This window comes from Gopherus flavomarginatus, chromosome 11 (genome assembly GCF_025201925.1).
Source record: "Gopherus flavomarginatus isolate rGopFla2 chromosome 11, rGopFla2.mat.asm, whole genome shotgun sequence".
Classification (NCBI taxonomy): Eukaryota; Metazoa; Chordata; order Testudines; family Testudinidae; genus Gopherus; species Gopherus flavomarginatus.
In genome coordinates this window covers 18,676,237-18,700,910 of record NC_066627.1, presented here as the reverse complement: position 1 = coordinate 18,700,910, position 24,674 = coordinate 18,676,237, and the positions used below count along the sequence as shown (strand labels likewise).

General features: G+C 41.7%; 1 protein-coding gene and 2 pseudogenes across 1 annotated transcript; 2 read left to right on the top strand and 1 right to left on the bottom strand.

The window, feature by feature from the left end:
* The first annotated feature begins 315 nt into the window (after positions 1 to 315).
* On the top strand, positions 316 to 1,243 carry LOC127031251 (olfactory receptor 12-like; annotated as a pseudogene).
* Positions 1,244 to 7,484: 6,241 nt separating this feature from the next.
* On the top strand, positions 7,485 to 8,438 carry LOC127030936 (olfactory receptor 6B1-like). The gene has a single exon (XM_050917623.1). It carries the CDS (start codon positions 7,485 to 7,487, stop codon positions 8,436 to 8,438), a length of 954 nt encoding a protein of 317 aa, XP_050773580.1.
* A 14,743-nt stretch (positions 8,439 to 23,181) lies between these two features.
* On the bottom strand, positions 23,182 to 24,122 carry LOC127030935 (olfactory receptor 12D1-like; annotated as a pseudogene).
* Positions 24,123 to 24,674: the final 552 nt, after the last annotated feature.

Sequence of the window (24,674 nt, the reverse complement as noted above, 5' to 3'; positions counted from 1 at the left end):
GATTCAGTCAACTTTTATCAAAGCCAAAGGGAGATGTGCCTTGATTTTCAATGACTGTGAGCTATAAGTGGGGCCTGTAGCTTGAAGAATTCTCCTTAGGTCTTTGGTACGTGATATATGACAAAATTCTGGAGATTTATTAAGAATAATTTAATGACATTTCTAAGGATTCAGTCAACTTTTTATCAAAGCCAATGGGAGCTGTGCATTCATTTTCAATGAATGTGAGCTGTAAGTGGGGCCTGTAGCCTGATGCAGTCTCCTTAGCACTTTGTTTTTTTTTTTAATGCTTATCTCATTCCTTTTCCCAAGGAAATGAAGACAATGAAAGAGAGAAACTACATAGCACTGCCGGAATTCATCCTGCTGGTGTTTGGAAGTGGTCTGGGGCTCAAGGTGGGCCCCTTTGTGGTATTTCTGGTGATTTACATGACAACCATGCTGGCAAATACCATTATGGTCTTCCTCATTAGCACCAACTCTCGCCTGCACACTCTCATGTACTTCTTCCTCATGAATCTCTCACTCTTAGACCTCTGCTACTCCTCCAGCATTGCCTCCAAAGCCATGGCGAGCTTCCTAGCAGGCAGCAAAATCATTTCCTTCATTGGATGTGCCACCCAATTCTTCTTCGGTGGGCTCTTTGTCATGACTGAGACGTTCATCCTGGCAGCCATGGTGTATGATCGGTACACCGCCATCTGCAACCCGCTCCTGTATCCCATCGCCATGTCCAAGCAGGTTTGCAACTACTGGTGGGTTCCTATGTTTGCGGCAGTGTAAACTCCATGGTGCAAACAGTCTTTACCTTTACACTGTGTTTCTGTAGGTCCAATGAGATCAATCACTTCATCTGTGACATTGAACCACGGCTAAGACTCTTATGTATCAACACCCGACATCAATGTACTGGTGCTGTTCGCTTTATCCAGCTTCATACTCATGAGCACCTCCATGGTCATTCTCATCTCCTATGCCTACATCATCTCCTCCATCCTCTGGATTCTCTCTGCTGAGGGAAGACGCAGAGCCTTCTCTACTGCACCTCCCACCTTCATTTTATGGGACTCTTACCTTCATGTATGCTCAGCCCAGTTTGCTAGCATCTCCAGCTCAGAGCAAAATGGTGTCTGTGTTTTATACCCTGGTCATCTCTATGTTGAATCCCCTCATCTACAGCCTGAGGAACAGGGATGTGAAAGAAGCTTTGGGAAGAACCATCAGCTCAGTGTTTCTAAAATGAACCTTCTGTCTGAACATTGAGCTAAATAATCCTTTGGGTTATCGAAATACCAGTACCGTACCGGTCATAATCTCTCTCTCTCTCTTTCTCTCTATCTAATCTAGCTCAGTAGCTAAACTAGCAGTTCCCATTTGTACTCTTCTTTCTCTCAAAATTTGTATACCACTCACAACACTGGAGTATGTCATTATAAGAGTGATTTAAAAATAAATTGATCAATGCTCTGTGTATCTAGATTACATTTTTTCACATTGTTATCTGTTCTTGTACCTTATGGAGTGTTTGAGATCTGTGTCGGAATTTCACCACTGGTGTATTATTGTGATCCAAACACTGGAACTCAAGAATAGTCCTCTGGCTTAATGTGTGTGTGTGTGTGTGTGTGTGTGTGCGTGTGTGGTTAAATCACACTTTATTGCCTGACCCCAGCAACTAATCTCCATGCTATTTGCCAAAGGAGGTAATTTAGGATTTTCTGAAGCACTGCATGTTGCAGTTAATTACAAAACATTTGTGGATGAAAAAATCAGACTTAGGCTGAAGAAACCATTTGGCAAATTGGAGTTGAGTTTGCCAAATTTTTGTCAGTTAGACAGAAAATAAACCAGTTTTATTTTTAAATCAAAACTGTTCCTTTCAACCTTTTATAAAGGAAATATTTCAATTGTTTCATTCAAAAAACAGGTTTTTGTTTAGAATTTTACTGCAATTTTTTTTTTATGAGAGTGATTGCAAACTTCAAAATGAGAAAAGCAAAATATCGTGTTTGGGAAATCTGGCTAAACTTTTTGTTTTCAACTTCTTTGGTTCACTGAATCATCATCATCATCATCATCTAAAACACTTACTTTCATATTTTTAATTTTGCCAGTGAGTAGAAAAGTTGGTTATTTCACAGCTACATACTTGGGTATTTCAGACACAGGAGGCATAGTACAAGTGTGAACTACTGTTCTCGCCCTCAGTGGTTCTGAAAACCATTTGCCCTCATTGAAATCAAAAGCTGGTACAACTGCAGAAGAAGAGGTGTGATAACAGCTGAATGGGAGATCAACCACAGCATCTAACGGCCACCTTGCTGCTTCTACCTTGGTTTATCTGGTGGGAATCCTAGGGCATTAACAGGCCAAATAACCATTCATTTGGGTCTATCCCAGTGATTCTGTCATAGATCTGCTTTTAAACAGTCCCTTGGTGGTTCAAAGTTCAGACAGGCCAATGCCAGGGCTCCCCCAAGCCAAGCTGCTGGAGAATCCATCTTGGCTCTGCCCCCTTTCTTTGTCTGTCTGTCCTAGGTGACAGTTCCTGAGTCTTCATGAGCCCAGTTCTTATCACAGCCATCGTCAAACACCTTTTTCCTTTATTCCCCACCTCAGGGCCTTTGCTGTGCTAGGTGTTTCCATTGCCTCTTTCAGAACCTCCATTTACATATGTAGGTTTATTCAACTTGTCAGTGACTCTTGGTCGTCAACCAGACATCTCTGTGAGTCCAACATCTCGTCCATTCCCTTGAGATGTAGGGCAAGTCTACACTTCAAATGATTCACTGATGCAGCTGCGCCACTCTAGCACTTTAACGAAGATGCTGTATGGCGATGGGAAGGAGTTCAGTTAATTCATGTCCTCAAGAGCAATAGCGATGTTGGCAGGAGAAGCTATCCTATCCAAATAGCGCTGTATACACCAGGTGTTAGGTCACTGTAACTGTGTTTTTCACACCCTTGGGAGACATAGTTGTACCGACATAGGTCTGTAGTGTAGACCAGACCTATGTGCATAGTGGTGCAGAGCACAGAGAGAAACAGAAATGTTTATAGGAATTATAAAAATATTACCCAAATCTCCACCTTTGTCCCAGCATCTACTGTTATTTGTGTTAACAGTAGTACTTGTAAGCCTCCCCTGATTTTGGGGTTCCAATATGCTCACTTGTTGGTAAGGCACAGGGTAAAAGACAGTCTCTTCCCCATCTGAAAAAAACAAAAGGTGGAAGATGACACAGAGACATGGAGAGGAGAATCGACTTGCCCAAGGATACAAGCCTGGCTAGTGACAGAGATAGCAATAGATCTGTCAAAATAGCCTGTTGAAAAGTTCTGTACTTCTCAAAATTTGAGTATCCCAGTAGCCAAGTTAAGTATCAGTAAATCACCAGCCTGCCAGACCAGAGACTAGGTGAGTGTATGGGTGGCACACATTGAGGTTATGGGCCTCATCTATCACTCCAGCACAGATAGGGAAGCTTTGGCCACTGAGTCACCAAAAAGAACATCAATGAAGTTCTGCATCTCACCCTAGGCAGCAGCATCACAGACATCATCGCGGAGCAATTCATCAAATTCAGCACAATACCTGAACTACCTCATTGCAATTGCCATTTCCCCAACATAGCGATTCTCAGATTCTAGGCCAGGAGAACTTATTATGTAGTGCTCTTTATGAAATGGGGGCTATATATTTTTCCATGGAACATTTCAATGAAAAGGATTTTTTTTCATGTTTGTAATTTTTGGCTTTTAATCAAAATATCAAAGAACCCGAAATGAAAAAGAAAATCTATTTTCAATTTTCTGACCAAAAAGAAATCTTTTTTTGAAGAAAACAGACACTTCTGAAAAATGTTTCATGTTGTTGAAAACCCAGTTTACCACTAAAAAATAAAATAAAAGGTTAAATGGAAAATTTCCAACTAGTTCTACTATTACATTATGTTGTCTTGACCTCCAGCATAACACGCTCAGGAATTCTACCTAGTCATTCCTGAAGCTAGTTTACCACTTCTGGTTCAGATATAGGTGACCTGCTCTTATTCATTTTTATTAAGTTCCTTTAATGACAATTGTCCTGTGTAAAGCTCCTTCTGAAATTCCTATCCCACCTAAACAGTTTAGACCCATTAATTATCACCTGGGGAAAACACCCACAGTGCTTTAAAGGTAACACAATGGTGATTAACACCAGCGGTTTTTTTCTTCTCAGCAACTGCAGTCATTTTGAAAAAGTCCTCCCTTGCCAACCTCAGGTCTCACTGGAGGAGTCACCACACCACAAGAAGAGCAGAAAATCTGCTCAGGATGTGTGCTAAGGTTGAGACACATGACTAATTTCCACACTTGTATGGAATATTGACTGACCTTGTAGCCAGCTTGATTGTTTTTAAAACTCCTGTGCAATGCCTAGGTACCATGGTTGCTAGCAATTTGGAAATTCTAATTAGTAAGTAGACAGAAATGTCTTGATAGATAGATAGATAGATCTGGTTTAAGCTGCTAGACTGACTTCTTGAGAGCTGAAAACTTTTGCAAGCTGTCCCACCTATCTGCACCTTCTCACCATCCACTCTGATACTGCAGAACTTTTTATAGCAGTGAAAGGTAAGTGTAAAGTTTACCAAGTATTCATATCTATCTATCTATCTATCTATCTATCTATCATGGGAAAAAAATGTTGACTTCAGTATGATGAGTACTGTGAATAAAGATTGCTCCCAAGTCAAGGTTTGTAACATCATCCACCAGCCATGCTTTCTAGGGTTTTTTAAAAGATTAATATTTGTAATAGCACTAAATATCTGTCTATGTTTTTCTAGTGGCACCCATAAGCAGTGGTTACTTACCCTCATTTTTTTTAAAAATCCTTGCTCCCTATTTCCAGTTAAGGTTAATCTAGCATATTTCCAATCATTTGATATAATTACACCTGGGGCTGCTCTATGAAAGAACACAGCCTTTTGGGAGAAAAAACAAGATAAGTACATTTCATGAAAAAAATAGGAAGAAAACAGAAAATGCCAAATGATGTTATAAGGGAGCATTGCAGAACTTTAAACAAGCATGTTCCCTAACCAATCAGCAATGTAATGGAAGAACTTTAACTGGGATGACTTTAAGTGAGGAGTTACTGTAGTAAAGAACAAAATCAGCCAATATATATAGAAACAGGGTATTGTGGGAAAGAGTCAATATGGCTTTTGTAAAGGGAAATCATCCCTCACTAATCTATTAGAATTCTTTGAGGGGGTCAACAAGCATGTGGACAAGGGGGATCCAGTGGATATAGTGTATTTGGATTTTCAGAAAACCTTTGACAAGGTCCCACAGCAAAGGATCTTAAACACCGTAAACTGTCATGGGATAAGAGGGAAGGTCCTCATAGATCAGTAACTGGTTAAAAGGTAGGAAACAAAGGGTAGGAATAAATGGTCAGTTTTAACAATGGAGAGATAAGTCGCAGGTTTCCTCAAGGATCTGTACTGGGACCAGTGTTGTTCAGCATCTTCATAAATGATCTGGAAAAGGGGGAGAACAGTGAGGTGGCAAAGTTTGCAGATAATACAAAATTACTCAAGATAAGTCCAAAGCTGATTCTGAAGAGTTACAAAGGGATCTGACAAATCTGGGTGACTGGGCAACAAAATAGCAGATGAAATTCAGTGCTGGTAAGTGAAAAGAAATGCACATTGGAAAATATAATCTCCTCTATATATACAAAATGATGGGATCTAAATTAGCTGTTACCTCACAAGAAAGAGATTTTGGAGTTATTGTGCTTAGTTCTCTGAAACATCTGCTGAATGTGGAGCAGCAGTCAAAATAGCTAACAAATATTAAGAACCATTAGGAAAAGGATAGATAATAAAACAAAAAATATTATAATAATCATAATGCTATATAAATCCATGGTACACCCACACCTTGAGTACTGCCTGCAGTTCCAGTGGCCCCGTCTCAAAAAAAGATATATTAGAATTGGAAAAGATAGTGAGAATGGCAAGAAAAATGGCTAGAGGGACAGAACAGCTTCCAAATGAGGAGAGATTAAAAAGACTGGGACTGTCCAACTTAGAAAAGAGACAGCTAATGAGCGATATGATAGCAGTATATAAAATCATGACCAGTGTGGAAAAAGTAAATAAGAAAATGTTGTTTATCCCTTCACATAGCACAAGAGCCAGGAGTCATCCAATGGAATGAATAGATGGAAGGTTTAAAACAAACATAAGAAAATACTTCTTCACCCAATGCACAGTCAACTTGTGGAACTCATTGCCTGGGGATGGTGTGAGGGCCAAAAGTATAACTGGGTTCAAAACAAAATTAGGTAAATTTGTGGCAAATAGGGCCATCAATGGCTATTATCCAAGATGGTCAAGGACACAACCAAATGGTACAGAAGTTCCTAAACCTCCAACTGTCAGAAGCAACTGACACTGACCAATGTCAGAGACAGGATATGGGGCTAGACGAATTGTTGGTCTGATCCACTGTGGCTGTTCTTAAGTTCTTAAGTAATGGGCACCCAGGGGCAACTAGTGAAATGTAATGTCCCATGTTATACTAAGGGTCAGACTAGATTATCCTTTATGGAGGAAAAAATGATGAGAAAATATGGAGTTGTTTCTGTCTAAACAAAACACTTGACAACTTTCGATATTTTTCATTTACAATTTTTTCCTTAAAAAACTAAATGTTTCAACAAAAGTGAACATTTTTTGGTGATTTCCTTCTGTTTTGATCAAAAGGAATGTTCAAGAAGGACTATAAAGACTTTTTAAGCTTCTGGGGAAACACTCAGCAGAAAAGCTGTAAGAATAATGGATTTTTCAGTGCATTGGCAGTTCCAAAAATTAGAAAAAAAATCATTTGGGGTTGAAATAAAAACTTGTTTTTTTCAAAATTTTCAACAAATCAAAAAATAAAAAAAAGTTTTGGGTAAAAATAAATTTCATTTTAGCTTTGACCATTTTAGAATGGCTTTGTTTGTTAATAAAATCAAGGGAAATTTTGAAACACAAGTCATTCTGAACTAAAGTAACAAAACAATTTGCTTACAAAATGTCAGAACAAAACATCTCTCTCTCTCTCTCTCTCTTTTAATTAGGTCTTTTCACCCAAAATAACTTGACAAAACAGACATAAATTTGCAAAATATTTTGGAATTGAAAAATCAGCATTTCAGACAAAAAATACCACCCAGGTCTGCCTAGCACTAGCACATGAGGGTCATGATGGCAATTATTTGCATCATCATCACCCACATAAGTACTTGCACATGATGATGAAGTAGCCCCTTAATCCATGTATGATTGTGAGGTGATCAGCTACTCTACTGATGTGGCCCCTATAATTACTTAGATGGATGGATTTACATTCTCGATCCACTGCACAAAGCACAAGTTCACTGAGCTGCTTCTTCCATTCCTTTCACATCTGCAGATAAAAAATTTGAAACCCAAGCCAGGATGGAGAACCAAACTGGCCTCAGGGAATTCATCCTCCTGGGATTCCCTACCCAGCTGGAGCTCCAGGCCTTGCTCTTCCTGGTCTTTTTGCTCATCTATGTACTGACGGTCACAGAGAACATGTTCATCATCCTGGTGGTGAAGCAGAATCACCAGCTTCACAAGCCTATGTACTACTTCCTGGGGAACCTGTCCTTCCTGGAGATCTGGTACGTCTCGGTCACCCTGCCCAAGCTGCTGGTGGGCTTCTGGTCTCAGAACAAGAGCATCTCCTTCCCCAGATGCCTGGCCCAGCTCTACTTCTTCATCTCCCTCATGTGCACTGAGTGCGTCCTCCTGGCTGTCATGGCCTACGACCGCTACATGGCAATCTGCCACCCACTGCGCTACCCAACCATCATGACCCACCAGCTCTGTCTACAGCTGGCAGCTCTTTCCTGGGCAAGTGGCTTCTCAGTCTCCCTGGTCAAGGTGTACTTCATCTCTCGTCTAACGTTTTGTGGTCCTGGGGTCATCAACCACTTCTTCTGCGACATCTCTCCAGTGCTCAACCTGGCCTGCACTGACATGTCTGTGGCAGAGATGGTGGACTTTGCCCTAGCCTTGGTCATCCTGCTGCTCCCACTTGCTGTCACCACCCTCTCCTACTTGTGCATCATCGCCACCATCCTGCACATCCCCACTGCCCAGGGCAAGAGGAAAGCCTTCTCCACTTGCGCCTCCCACCTCACCGTGGTCATCATCTTCTTCTCAGCCACCGTCTTCATGTACGCCCGGCCCAGGAGGATCCACCCTTTCAACCTCAACAAGGTGGTGTCTATCTTTTACGCCGTGGTCACCCCAGCTCTGAACCCTCTGATCTACTGCCTGAGGAACAAGGAAGTGAAAGAAGTCCTGAGGAAAACCCTAGACAGGAACTGCTTCCTGACCTATCAAATCAGCATGGAATCATAGCAATGTAGGGCTGAAGGGGATCTCAAGAAGTCAACAAGTCTGAGGCAGGGAAGCATGTAATCTGGGATTCCGTCAGGGGTCTAAGACCAGCTTTTTAGGATTAGAAAGCTGGTCTAGCCGATAGAGAAGTAAAATTGGATTCCTGAGACCTGGGTTTAATTCCTGGCTTGTCCACTGATTCTCTGTGTGACCTTGGACCTTGATCTACTGTATGGAAGTTTCCCCATCTATAAAATAGGAATAATACTTCCCTACCACACAGGAAAGTTGTGAGGATTAAATCCATAACTGATTATGTAGCCCTCTGATGCTATGGGGATAAGGGCCATATAAATATCTTGGTAGGCAGATAATTTCTGGTGAATTTCAATATGCGTTTGAGGGCCTAACTCCCTTAGGCTCCTTTGAAATCCCAGCCATAGGCTGAGATTTTTCAAAGCCACTAAAAGATTTGGGGACTGTCTGAAAGGAATGGGAATTGGTCACCTAAATGTCCTAGGTATCTTTAAAACTTCTGCATATAATCCAAGTGCTGTAGCCACCAGGTGCAGGCACAGGATGAAAAGACATGGGAAACAACAAATCTGGGCTCAACTACCAATCCTGCCATGAAATTCCTGTTGGCCTATGGGTGAGTTGGTCCCTTTGTTCCTGATCTGTGAAACAGTAATAACTATACCTCTTTTGTCAACTGTTTGGCTGACTTGTCTATTTATGTTGAGATTTTCAAAGATATTTGATGCCCAAATTCCACTGAAATTCAATGAGAGATGTGCATATAATTACTTTAGAGTGTAAGCTCCTTGGGCAGGCTCTATCTTCCCTTATATGTCTGTATGTTGCCTAGCACAGCGGGGCCCTGATCTCAGTTGGGAATAATAGTAATTTTGTGTCAATTCCATCTCTTCTATGGGAAGGGGGAAAAATATTCCTGATCCCTATTTCCCCATTCCCTGAAGCATGTGGGTTGATATCTCCTAAATATGTTTGTTCCACTTCAGGTGCTATGCCTACTCATTCCCATCTCTAAACATATTTCTTATCATATTGATAAGCCACTGGCCTATATAACATTCACAATTAAGGATGTATTGAGAAGAAATGAATTTCACTTATTTCCCTTTAATCATGTTTTCTATTGTTTTATTCCATTGAGTGCCTTTTTGCTTTAAGGATAAATTGGCTTTTTGTGACTCAGTCATTATGTTGTATGTGGTGAAAAATTTCTGCCGAAACTTCTGTTAACCAAAAATAAGATATTCAATGAAATAACTTCTTTCTATATAAAATTGAGTTTAAAATCACCTGAAATCCCCGAAACCATAGAACTTTTTTTTAAAATTTTCAGCCAACACCGTGAAATATTCTGGCCAAAGAGTGAAATCTTGTATCCTTAAATTGAGATATTTTGATTTTGAAATCCTGCAGCAGTGCTTCATAGGAATCTCCTCTGTAAGCTAGCCTCTCTAGCTAGACTTCATCTCCCACAATGCACTGCAGCCATGGGACTCCCATGATGTATTGACTCCGATTGCTAACACCTGATCCTGTACATTAGAGTAGCTGGGATTCTCAAGAAGCCTAAGGGAGTTAGTCACTCAAGTCCCTTGCAATTTCAGTGGGAGCTAGGCACTTCTATAGGAAATCATAGCCCCTGTGTCCTCACATCTCAGTGACTGCAGAAGTCTCAGTAGGAACTGACCTTTAAAGGCATTTCCCAGGACCTGGCGGGATTGAGCCCTAAACAATTGTGGAGTTTTCAGTCACTTAGGCTGAGATTCTCCAAGGACCTAAAGGATCTGGGCACCTGACTTTCACTGAAATTCAATAAAGCCTCAGCCCCATCAATGGGAAGACTGGCTCATGTCCCTTGCGTCAACTAAGAATGATTCTGGGGAAAAAACATTCACTCCAGGAGCAGAATATAGCTTTATTAGATCTAGAAGCTGGATCCTCTGATGGGGTTAATCAGCATAGATCCAGTGACAACAGTGGAGCTGCCATCGATTTCCACCAGCTGAGGATCTTGCCCCATTGACGGAGCGGAGCTATGGCAGATTTACATGACTTGGCATTTATACTGCAATAAACTAATAAAGAAGACCAAAAAAGAATGTGTTTTTTGAGAATATCTGAAAGTTACCGTGAGATCTGAGGAAAGAATCTAACTCTGAGGTGTCTTTTCTATCCACCCTCCCACACCAGAAGATGAAGCTTATAGAAAGAAAGTTTTGCTAGGGCTGGCTAGCTACATATCCCTTGTAAAGCCTTTTAATTTGAATGTCCCAAGAATGAGACTGGAAACAAAATGGTGGGTTTACTCTTCCTGTCTCAATCCACAATCTAAGCTCCACAACTGAAAACAAAATGCCATTCACACCAAACAGCCCATCTTCTTCCTTGCTGGATTTGACCACCATCAGAATAAGGAAATGGGTTAGCCACAAAGCAAGTTGTTTTCCCTCCAAAATATATCTATATCTATACCGATATCGATATTGATGTCCAGAGATCTATATCGATATAGATGCTTTCTTCCCCCCCAAAAAATGGTGATTTTCCATCAAGAGGCCAAAAACTTGAACAATATCACACCAAAAATGGAATTTATTTTCATTTTCAACCAAAAAAAAAAACCTTTCAAATTTCAGGGCCTTCTATTTTGTAACTAAAGCCATTTTTTTTAGTGCAGGAAAAACCAAACCAAAGCAAAACCTTTTTTAATGAGCTCTGTTTATTGCAACGGGTGGGAGCAGTTCCTGCCTACCCCAGAGTCACTGTGACAGGTTCTCTGCAAACAGGCAGATACCACTGTGTTGCTTACACTCAAGTCCTGATCCCATGAAGGCTAGAGGGTAGTTAACCACGGGCACAATTTGCCAAGTGTCATGATGGGCTCTCCGTCACCGGCAATTTAAAAATAAATACTGGATCAGTTCTAGTTTGAACAGGAATAGATGCAGGGAATTCCCATGACTAGGGTATCCACTGACACATCCCCAACATACCGAACATTCCGATACTTCCTCATGGTGTGCTTGAGAATGTGCCATACATGAGACACAATTTTGAAGAATGTGTCCATGGGGGTGGCATGCTCTTCAAAATGTCATTCCCTGTCCGATACCATCAGCTTTTGCTTTTGTCTCACTACCAGATGGTGGACAAATCTTAGAAAAGCAGGACTGTCTGTCCTAAAACCAAACTAATGGCCTGCCTACCTATGAAATGCTCACAGTGTTCATTTCTTTGGTTTTATAATCTATTAATCTATATGGCAGATTTGGATTTTCAAAGGATCCTAAGGGCACCTGCCAGCCTAAGACATTTTTTGAAAATCTCTGCCTTAGCGTACAAAAGCTTAAATATAAGTTTAAATTCTGAAGTACAAGATGCCAAATCAGTGATACGGGACAATCTGTTCCTGACTAATCATTTTAATAAAATGTGGAGCAAATTCTGATGGTTTTATGCAGCTTTTCCTTAGGCGGGTGTTTTCAAGGGGGCTGTGTTTCGCAGGTGGTCAGACTACATTATCATAATGATCCCTTCTAGGCTTAAAATTCATGTATGTACCTTAAGGAATCAGCCCTCCAAATCTAACTGAGGGCTAATTTGACTTCTTTAGGCTCCTTTGAAAATCCCTGGCAAACGCTCACCAAATTCAACAATAGTATTGCCAGTGTGAGAAAAAAGATTGTTTCTAAGTAGCAGCTTCCAGAGAAGGAGAAATTAGAAATCTTCTATGATTTTAATTATTATTGTGAAGTAGAATGAATGGCTAGCAGATGGCAGCAGTGGGGGGCTTAGCAAAGGGGCAGCTTTGCTTCCGATCTAAAAGTGCTTGAATCATTTTCACTGCTACTGGAATTGTCCTAGCTGCAACAGAAATTGCTGCAAAGGATGGATTGTATCAGAACTTTAAGGGTGCACTCTGCATTTGGTAAAAGCATGTGCATGGAATGATAGAGAGATTTCGTCAGTGCTGTTGTTTCTGCTTATTGCTCAGCACAAGTAAAGCAGGTTGAAAATTTTCCAGCAGAACAGTTCCCCAAAGGAAAATGCTAATTTGAGCCAATTGAAATATTTTATGACAATATACCTATTTCATAGCCTTTCAACAATTGCCTGCATAGCTTGGGTGCTATCACACTGGCCTTATTAGTGAGGGTTCATGAGTTCAAATCTCTCTGGGGCCTGTGCTGCTATTTTGTACAGTCATGAGAAGTGTGGAGAAAGTAAATAAGAAAGAGTTATTTATTCCTTCTCATAACACAAGCACCAGAGGTCACTACATGAAATTATTAGGCAGCAGGTTTAAAACAAAGGAAATGAAGTATTTCTTCACACGACTCATTGTCAACCTGTGGAACTCCTTGCCAGAGGATGTTGTGCAGGCCAAACCTATAACAGGTTCAAAAAAGAACTAGATAAATTTATGGACTATTAACCAGGATGAGCAGAGATGGTCTCCCTAGCCTCTATTTGCCAGAAGCTGGGAATGGGTGATGATATGGATCACTTTGATTACCTGCTCTGTTCATTCCATCTGAAGTACCTGGAATTGGTCACTGTTGGAAGACAGGACACTGGGCTAGATGTACCTTTGGTCTGAGCCAGTCTGGCTGTTCATATTTTCACAGAAAAATATTGAAATATTTCATTTTAATTTTACAATTTTGATAATTTAATATAATATAATATAATATAATATAATATAAATGTCAAAACAAAACCTTTTCAAACTTATTACAGTGAAACGGTTTGATAGTTTTGAAAGGAAATACTTTTTGGAATATTTCATTTAATGAAAAATTCCAAATCTTTGGCCCATTTCAGGACAAAACCAAATTTAAAATCTCAGAATGTCCTGTGGGACTGAAGTTCTGAATTCTGACCCACTCTGATTACAAGTTACTTCTTCTGTGACTAGGAATATTACTGACTAGACTATGGTTCCACTGTTTAATTATCATTTAATCTACCTGGTATATGGACACCACACATATATGAAATCTGGGAAATCCAAAGGCACTAAGAGCTGTGGAAACCTAAATCCCTTAGGCTTCTTTGAAAATCTCAGTTTAAGTATTTTTCTGCTCTCCTGTGGCTGAAGTGTAACATATTTTCAGCCTGGAAGACAACTAAATCCTGGTCTAAACTACAAGTTTATGTTGAATTTAGCAGCATTAAATCGAATTAACCCTGCACCCGTCCACACAACGAAGCCATTTACTTCAATATAAAGGGCTTTTAAAATCAATTCTTGTACTCCTCCCTGATGAGGGGACTAGTGCTGAAATCGATATCGCCTGTTCGAATTCGGGTTAGTGTGGACGCAATTAGACAGTATTGGCCTTCGGGAGCTATCCCACAGTGTACCATTATGACCGCTCTGGACAGCACTTTCAACTCAGATGCACTGGCCAGGTGTACAGGAAAAGCCCTGCACCTCATCTCCTGTTTGGCCAGTCAAGATCACAGCACAGGTAACCATGCAGTCTGAGAATCCAAAAAGAGCTTCAGCATGGACCGTATGGGAGGTATTGGAACTGATCGCTGTGTGGGGAGACAATTCTGTGCTATCAGAACTACCTTACAAAAGACGAAATGCCAAAACATTTGAAAAAATCTCCAAGGGCATGATGGAGAGAGGCCACAACGGGGATTCAATACAGTGCCACGTGAAAGTTAAGGAGCTCAGACAAGTGTACCAGAAAACCAAGTAATCAAACAGATGCTCCGGGGCAGAGCCGCACACATGCCACTTCAATGCAATCGATCCAGAATGAAAGAGCTCATCTGAATGAGTGGAAGGACACAGTATCACAGTATAGGTAAGCAGCCAATGACCGTGAGGACAGGAGGGACAAACGTGAGGATAGGAGGGAAGATCGAGATGAGAGGTGGCGGCAGGAAGATCAGAGGAGGCAGGATGCAACCCTGGGGCTACTGCGGGATCAAATGGACATGCAACACTATCTGGTGGAACTTCAGGAATGGCAACAGGATCACAGAGTGCCGCTGCAGTCCCTGTTTAACTACCCTCCCTCCTCCCCAAGTTCCATAACCTCCTCACCCAGACGCCAAAGAACGGGTGGGGGATGCTCCGGGGACCCAACCACTCCACCCCAGTGGACAGCCCAAGCAATAGAAGGCTGACATTCAACAAGTTTTGAAGTGAAGGGTGGCCTTGTCCTTTCTCCATCTCCACTCCACCTGGGCTACCTTGGCAGTTATCTCCCTATTTTTATAATCAATTAATAAAGAATACATGATTTTTAAATGATAGTGACTTTATTTCCTTAGAAAGCAAGCTGTGATTGAACGGGAGGGTGGGTTGCTTTCAGGGAATGAATCAATCAAGGTGGTGGGTTTTCATCAATGAGAAACAAACAGAACTTTCACAGTATAGCCTGGCCAGTCAAATCTTCTCTGATTCGCAGTGCTTCCTGGTGTGCTCTTCTAATTGCCCTGGTGTCTGTCTGCACGTAATCAGCAGCCAGGTGATTTGCCTCAACTTCCCATAAACATCTCCCCCTTACTCTCACAGAGATTGTGGAGCACACAGCATTGTCTGAGCAAGTTGGTAAAGTGCACCAGTGTCCCTTTAAACATCATTCTGCACTTGCTCAGCCTGTAGTTGAACAGCTCCTGACTACTGTCCAGGCTGCCTGTGTATGGCTTCATGAGCCAAGGCATTAAGGGGTAGGCTGGGTCCCCAAGGATAACTATAGGCATGTCAACATCCTCAACAGTTATTTTCTGGTCTGGGAAGTAAATCCCTTGCTGCAGCCATTTAAATAGACTAGTGTTCCTGAATATATGAGTGTCATGAACCCTTCCTGGCCATCCCATGTTGATGTTGGTGAAACATCCCTTGTGATCCACCAGGGCTTGCAGCATCATTGAAAAGTACCCCTTGTGTTTTTTGTACTGGCTTCCCTGGTGGTCTGGTGCCAAGATAGGGATATGGGTTCCATCTATCGCCCCACCACAGTTAGGGAATCCCATTGCAGCAAAGCCATCTGCTTTGACCTGCACATTTCCCAGAGTCACTACCTTTCGTAGCAGCAGCTTAGTGATTGCTTTGGTTATTTGCATCACAGCAGCCCCCACAATAGATTTGCCCACTCCAAATTGATTCCCGACTGACTGGTAGCTGTCTGGCATTGCAAGCTTCCAGAGGGCTATCCCTACTCGCTTCTCAACTGTGAGGGTTGTTCTCATCTTGGTATTCTGGTGCTTCAGGCAGGGGAAAGCAAGTCACAAAGTTCCATGAAAGTGCCCTTATTCATGCGAAAGTTTTGCAGACACTGAGAATCGTCCCACACTTGCAACACTATGTGATCCCACCAGTCTGTGTTTGTTTCCTGGGCCCAGAATCAGCATTCCACGGTATGAACCTGCCCCATTAACACCATGATCTCCAAAGCACCGGGGCCCGCGCCTTGAGAAAATTCTGTGTCCATGTCCTCATCATGCTCATCACCACGCTGCCGTCGCCTCCTCCTCGCTTGGTTTTTCAGGTTCTGGTTCTGCAGAAACTGCATGATAATGCACGAGGTGTTTACAGTGTTCATGACTTCTGCATTGAGATGAAGGCGTCTGCACTGAAAAAAGGCACAAAATGATTGTCTGCCGGTGCTCTTGGGAGGGGCGACTGATGACATGGCTTACAAGGAATTAAAATTAGCAAAGGGGGTGGCTTTGCATCAAGGAAAAACACAAACAACTGTCAAGCAGAATGGCCCCCTCAAGGATTGAAGTCAAAACTCTGGATTTAACAGGCCGTTGATTTCATGGAGAGAGGTGGGAGCAAATGAATACAAAACAAATCAGGTCTATTTCTTGTTTTGATCCACTCCATCTATCTTTTACATCTTAGGCTGGAAGCGGATGGTGCAATACCACTGCTAGCCATCATCATCTCCTGGGTGCTCGGCAGAAGATGCTGCATTACGACTGCTAGCCATCATCATCTCCTGGGTGCTCAGCAGAAGACAATGTTTTTTGCAGCATCAGACATTGGGATCTCAACCCAGAATTCCAATGGGTGGGGGAGACTGTGGGAACTATGGGATAGCTATGGAATAGTTACCACAGTGCAATGCTCCCGAAGTCAACGCTAGCCTCAGCACTATGGACTCACACCGCTGATTAATATGCTTAGTGTGGAAGCATGCACACGACTTTATGCAATCTGTTGCCAAAAATCAAATTCTGTAAAATCGGAGTAATTCCCTAGTGTAGATATTCCCTAAGGCCCCAGCCCTGCAGACATAAAGGTAAAGATGTGCATGCATTTAAATGCTAGAAAAAACAGGGCCTAACTGAGTGACTACACAGGTTAAATGCAGACTTACCATCTCTATTCTATCTATTCATGTATAGGAAAGGGAGCTAGCGATACTGGCTTAACGCACTTTTATGTCGATAGACCTGTATCCATTGTAGTGGCTGTACTGGTATAGCTATCTTTGCAAAAAAAACAACCCCTGGCACTAACATAGTTACAGCAGTACAAGACTTGGGAGCAGATGAGGCCTAAGGGTTTATCTGTTTACAGACATTAAGTGATGATTCCCCTTTTGACTAGCACACTGAGGATTGAAGTAGGAATCTCCAGAGCTAAATACAAAAGTCGCTGCAGCTTGAGCTAAAATTCTATAGCAGCTGACAGCAGGGGCGGCTCCAGGCCCCAGCACACCAAGCGCGTACTTGGGTCGGCTTGCCGAGGGGGGCGCTCTGCCGATCACCTGGAGGGCAGCAGGCGGGCAGCCTATGGTGGCATGCCTGCGGAGGGTCCGCTGGTCCCACGGCTTTGGTGGAGCCGTGGGACCAGTGGACCCTCCACAGGCATGCCTGTGGGAGGTCCACCAGAGCCACGGGATCGGTGACCAGCAGAGCGCCCCCCACGGCATGCTGCCATGCTTGGGGCGGCAAAATGTCTAGAGCTGCCCCTGGCTGACAGTAACAACTCATATCCTCTGTGCATCATCCCTGAGGGGTCATCTAACACATTCACAAGTGCAATTTTTAAGTGTGAACGTGCACAGATTGGTTCACAACTGGTTCTTTGGATTTAGTTGTGCCTGTACATTTGTGGGCTCAGGTCAAATGTTTATGTGCCATAATAACACTGAATTTGTTGTTTTTTTTAATATAATTTTGACAGATAATACCAATGTTTATTTTAAAGCATTTTCCCCCTATTTTTATTGATTTAAATATTCACAGTTGTGCAAAATTATAGGTAAGCATGAAATTATGGGGGATTAGAAAATTATTATTTAATATCAGTAGATGCCAAAATTAAAAATGTTAACACTTTGTATCCATTAAAAGACAAATAGTCAGCATCACACGTCAAAATATACGAAGTAAATATTCTTAAAACAAACTCTAATATGTTCTCAAGCAGCATTTTTCTTACTTTGTCTGTCTATAAGTTTTGATTACTATGGATGGACCTTTGGTCTAACCCAGTATGGCCGTTTGTATGTTCTTTTGTTATGCTGATGGAAATATGCTTTCATCAGTGTGAGTGTGTATACTGAAGTCAATATTTACTGTTATTTACCGACTAAAATCGAATCCTTCCAAACCCAGATGTAAGAGTCTCCGCATACAAAGTTGCACTAGTTCAGCTAAATCAGTATAAAATTGTACCTTCAGTTCTATCAGTACCAGTTTCCCTGTGGAAGGGCCGAAGTCCTGTTGACTTTCAAAAGGATTTAAACCCAGTTTTTCAAATGTATTTATGTATTGCTACATTCAGTGTGGCAAGACCTCAGGCTTAGGTCTGCCAAGTATTTAGACACCTAAATCCCAATGAAATAAATATGAGTTAGGCACCTAACTACCTTTAAAAAGATGGACTTAAGTGACTTAGGGTCAGATGTTCAAAGGTGTTTAGGGGCCTAAAGAAGCAGCTAAGTGCTTGGTGAGATTTCCAAAAGTGCCTATGGCCCAGATCCTGAAAATTATTAGGCACCAAACTCCCATCAATATCAATGGGAATAAAGCGCCTAAATGCCTTTGAGACTCTTGGCCCTTGGCACCTGGAGTCAATTGAATTTAGGAGCCTAAATGCTTATAAAATCTTCTCTTTAGGCTCCTAAATCCTGTGATGCTTTTCAAAGTTTTACTCATTAAACTTGAGTTCCCCAAGCCCTGATCAAGTGCCCAGTGCAATGGGGCTCCTGGTGGTGACTGGTGCTCCCAGGCAGGACCTCAATACAAATAAATCCTAATTCATCGGGCTCAGCCTGGCTCAGGTGCAGGGATTTTCCTATTGAACTCTCATGCCTTACAAACCTCAGCTGCTAGTTCTTTGGCAGAGTCCCCCCATCCCCTGGGATTTCCCAGAACTTGTGTAAATTTAAAACTCTGCTAATGACTGAAACGAGTGACCGAGTTCAACTCAGAAAATAGGGGATTCATCGGGTGTGCGTTGTCTTTTCACATTGGATTCAGTTACAGGCCCTGGCCAGAGACATGATACCCATAGCAAGGGGATGATTAGGTCCTAAATGACAAGCAACGGGAGTATCAGCCATAGGAGTGCCTGCCACAGCAAAGGTGCACACAGCTTTGCCTCCGGGGTCCCCAGCTGGGGAGCAGCTTGCTCAGCTAGTCTAATGAGATCCCACTGGACATGTGCAGCCTCGCTGCTCCTGCACTGCTGCTTCCTTTCTTCATTGGCACAGAGGCAATTACTAGCAGGGCTCTAAGCCTGGCTGTACTCCCATGGCGTTAGAAGCAGGAAAAGCCTCCGCATCAATAAACACTCAGCCATAAACATTGGCTTCAGATTCTTTTTTTTCTTATCAGACTTGGTTTCGCAAATTACAAAAGACAGCAGAGAAATGAGTGTCTATGTGCATATCTGTGCAATACGCTGGGTGAAAGCAAGGAGAGTAGGCAGAATACAAACATCAGGCTTTTATTTTTATTATTACATAATAAACTGGTTTCATAGAATGAAAGTCTCTCTCCAGCTTCTTATTTACATTCGTTTGATTAGCTCGGAGGATAATAGGAAATTATCATATGTTCACATTCACTTCTTACCTTGACATTATTATTATTATTATTATTATTATTATTATTATTATTATAAGCCTCTTGAGTAAGAACAGAAACATGAAAACAGGCTAATTCCCTGTTATCATTAATACTAATAAACTGTGTAATAATAAACAGAACCACAAATATACAGTATTATATGTGACAATATCAATTAAAATATAAATAGATTATTATTATTATTATTATTCTAATAAAGGCCTATACAATGCTTCACTCCTATTTTGACAACTGAGGAAGGATTTGAGTGGTGTATTGGAATTGTGTTGGCCCTCTGCACAGGGGCTGAACTTTTCAAAGGGGCCTAAGGGAGTTAGACGTGCTATTCTCGTTGATATTAGGAACATAAGAAAGGCCATACTGGGTCAGACCAAAGGTCCATCTAGCCCAGTATCCTGTCCTCTGACAGTGGCAAATGGCAGGTGAACCAAAGGGAATGAACAGATAGGAGTTCATCAAGTGATGTACGTCTTGTCACCCAATCCCAGCTTCTGGCAAACAGAGGCTAGGGACACCATCCCTGCCCATCCTGGCTAATAGCCATTTGATGGACCTATCTTCCATGAATCTATCTAGCTCCCTTTTGAATCCCTTATAGTATTGGCTTTCATAGCACCCTCTGGCAAGGAGTTCCAGAGGTTGTCAGTGCATTGCATGAAAAAAATACTTTCTTGTGTTTGTTTTAAACCTGCTACCTATTAATTTCATTTGGTGGTCCTTTGATCTTGTATTATGAGGAGTAAATAACACTTCCTTATTTACTTTCTCTATACCACTCATGATTTTATAGACCTCTATCATATCCCCCCTTAGTTGCCATCTTTTTCAAGCTGAAAAGTCCCAGTCTTATTAATCTCTCCTCATATGGAAGCAGTTCTATACACCTAATCATTTTTGTTGTCCTTTTCTGAACCTTTTCCAATTCCAATGTATCTTTTTTGAGATGGGGCTATCACATCTGCACTCAATATTGAAGGTGTAGGCGTACCACAGATTTATATAGAGGCAATATGATCTGTCTTATTATCTATCCCTTTCTTGATGATTCCCAACATTCTGTTTGTTTTTTTGATTGCCTCTGCACATTAAGTGGATGATTTCAGAGAACTATCCACGATGACTCCAAGGTCACTTTCTTGAATGGTAACAGCTAATTTAGACCCCATCATTGTATATGTATAGTTAGGATTCTGTTTTCCAATGTGCATTACTTTGCATTTATCAACATTAAATTTCATCTGCTATTTTTTTTGCCCAGTCTCTCAGTTTTGTGAGATCATTTTGTAGCTCTTTGCAGTCTGCCTGGACTTAACTATCTTGAGTAGCTTGGTATCATCTGCAAATTTTGCCACCTCACCATTTACCCCTTTTTTCCAGATCATTTATGTTAAATAGGACTGGGCCCAGTACAGACCCCTGAGGGACACCACTATTTACCTTTCTCCATTCTGAAAACTGACCATTTATTTTCCTATCTTTTAACCAGTTACCAGTCCATGAGAGAACCTTCCCTCTTACCAATTACAGCTTATTTTGCTTAAGAGCCTTGTCAAAGGCTTTCTGAAAATCTAAATATACTATATCCACTGGATCTCCTTTATCTGCATGATTGTTGACCCCCCCGCAAAGAATTCTAGTAGATTGGTGAGGCATGATTTCCCTTTACAAAAACCATGTTGACTATTTCATTAGGATGTGAATGGATGTCTTAACTGAAAATCCCAGCCTGGGTGAATTTCATCCAAAGTGTGATCAAATTCATGTATTAGACAAAGTGAATCAATAGAGGAAAAGACAATTCACTCTAAATACTTTTTTACATATACTAATCTTAGGTGTGCATCTGGCAACTATAATAGTTGTGGGTTTGTGGATTTTTGTCCCAGGTCAGCATCTAGTCAATGCAAATTCACCACTTGCATTTTTCCTCCCTCTTCTCTTGAAAACCAATTTTTGTTTCAAACTGGAAAATCTGATTTCAAAAGTATCAGAATGTTTCACTCTGACTATTTTAAAATTGTCATACCTGACCCTGTTTGGCAAATGGTTTGGGTCTTGACAAACCAGCATTTTCTGATTTAAAAAATATATTAAGAAATTCCCCACCAGCTGTAACACAGAAAGTTTGCAATTAGAATGGACAAGTCAAACAGAAGGTGAAAGGAAATGGATCAAGTGATTTACTCAAGCTCAAAATGTAAACACTGCTCTACACATGGTGTTTTCTGTCTTTATAATTATCTTGGGCATGGATTGTTTGTTTGTTTGCTTTTGTTTTGACTGGAATAATTATACTGGTACCATAGTATGGATGATGCTATATTGGTATAAAGATGCTTTATATTAGTAGTATTACTCATTCCTCTTCCTGTACTTGAATAAGCTACAGTGGCATAAAACACCATTAAATCAGTATAACTTTTTACCTTAGACCAACATAACTTAGAAACATTTTAGCCATTGTTGACTTTTTTAAAAGTGCCCTAATTAGAATAAATTTCTGAAAGAAAAGGCATTTTAAACTGTGGAAAACTGGCATTTTTCATTTCAAAAAATGTCAAAACAAAATGTTTCAACAAGTTTTGGACATGCTTTTCAAATTTTTTTTCTACTAGAAACATTTCTCAAGTCCAACTCTTTCCTGTGAAAAGTTCCTTTTTGACCAACTGGTCCTTTCCTGGGAGAGGAGGGGGAGAGGAATCGTGCTTTATTTTCTATGCACATTTGCTGCAACAAAAATATTGATAGCAATGATAACTCAGAACGGTTGCCAGTGGTCTATTTCCTAACTACAGGTGTAATACAAATAGCAATAAGAATGATAAATTACAATGTAATTTCTCAGCACTGCTTTAATTAAAAAATATATAATCATAGTTAATATGGTTCCCTAGAGTGTATTTTCAAGTGTCCCAAGCAGGATTGTCTCTTACAGTACATTAGAGAGATAAGAGGTAATATCTTTTATTGGACCAATTTCTGTTGGTGAAAGAGACAAGTTTTTGAATTTACGCTGAGCTCCTCTTCAGCTCTGGGACAAATACTCAGAGAGTGACAGCTAAATATAAGCTGGAACAGATTCTTAAGCATAAGAAGTTAATACATGTTGCAAGAGACCATTCAAGGTGAAGTGACAAGTTAACACCTCTACAGTCCCAGGACAAAGGTGGGTTAGTGGGTTACAGATTGTTGCAATGAGCCATATCCAGTGACTTTATCGAGTCTGTGATTTTTACACTATGTTGTCTGTTTTTCCACTTCCCATGACAACATCAGAGATAGAACATTCACTTTATGAGAATTCTCTCCACTCAATTCACTATTTCCTATGGAAGAGGTTTATCCTCCCTGCTTCCCTCAAGGTGGATTTCACTTCCTGGTTCCTTAGGATGTAGATCAGGGGTTCAGCACTGGGATGAAGATGCTGTACATGAAGATGACTATCATCTCCCTCTCACAGTGGCTTTCCAAGGGTGCTGGCATGAAACCAAAAAGAAGCAGATAGAGAAAAGTCAACTCAATGAGGACAGACACACAGGTAGAGAAAGCTGACCTAGAGTGACAAAATGAGCAACAAAAAATGTTTTAAAAAATCTATGGATCTACAAAGACTGAAATGCCTTGAACACAATTGTGGGCGTTTTGGATTCATTTAATGCATGCTCTTCCAGGGTTTTCTGTTCAGGAATTTCTTCAGGGAAGATTTCACCTCCCCATTTCTCAGGGTGTATATCAGGGGGTTCAGGACTGGGGTGGCAATGCTGTACGTGGGGGAGGGTATCATGTCTCTTTCAGAGGAGACCCCAGGGGTGGCAGCTATGTAGTTGCTAAGAACTGGTATATAGAAAAGAGATAACACGGTGAGGTGGGAGGTGCAGGTCGAGAAGGCCTTTCTCCTGCCTTCTCGAGACTTACCTTCAGGAGGAGGAAAGAAATGATGTAGATGTAGGAGAGGAGTGTGAGGATGAAGGAACTCAGACCGAGGACCGCAGCATCTACGTTGACAAGGATCAGATTGAGGTGGGTGCTGCCGCAGGCCAGGCTCAGCAGGGGCTTGATGTCACAGAAGAAGTGGGAGACATGGTTGTGGCCACAGAAGGGCAGCCTGTATGCCAAGACGGTGGTCATCAGGGCATGCAGGAAACCGGTGGACCAGGTGGCTGCTGCCAGGAGCAAGCAGGCCCTTGGGCTGATGACCAGCCTGTAGCGCAGCGGGTTGCAGATGGCCACGTAGCGGTCATAGGCCATGACGGTCAGAAGTATGGCCTCACTGCTGCCCAGGAGGTGGAAGAAGTGGAGCTGGGCCAGGCAGCCGGCAAAGGAGATGGTCTGGTGCTCTGACAGGAAACCAGACAGCATCTTGGGCATGGTGACTGTGGATTAGCAGATGTCCAGGCAGGAGAGATTACCCAGGAAAAAGTACATGGGGGTGTGGAGCCGGGGCTCAGCCAGCATCACAGCCAAGATGGCCCCATTACCCAGCAGGCTGGTCATGTAGAGGAGGAGGAAGAGAAGGAAAAGGAAGTGCTGCAGTCCCTGGAGATTGGTCAGGCCGAGAAGGACAAAATTGCTTGCCTCTGTCTGGTTCTCCATTGCTGGGGAGGAATGGGAGATGTGTTGGAGCAGAAAGAGTTGCAACTCTCCTTGCAGTTTCTATTTCTATAAGCACCTTCCACCCAAAGTCTCAGAGTGCCTGTGAGTCATTAATTTAACCTTTCCAGTGCTGCTGTGGGTTAGCACCCTCATTTTACAGTTGGGGAAATGCAGCTGGAGAGGGGTGATATGTTATCTACATAGCTATAGCAATAAAAGTGCATTAGTTGCACAGGTGAACACTTGAATGTAAGGAGATGGCAGATAATGTACAGTTGCCCATGCAACCTTAATTCTGCCCCTTGTGCAGCTGTCCTGTGCACTTAAAAAAGCAAGAATCTCATGGAAGAAAACAGAAGGGCTCCTTCTGCGCTTGGAGCTGGGGATACTATTCCCAACTTGCATATCCGTGCTAGCTCTGCTTAAACTAGCATGCTAAAAATAGCACTGTAGCCATGGTAGCTCAGGCAGGGGCAAACAGCAGTATGAGCTAGCTGCCCCAAGTACATATGTGACAGAGTGGTGATTTCCCCTTTTTATGCTGTATGTGAG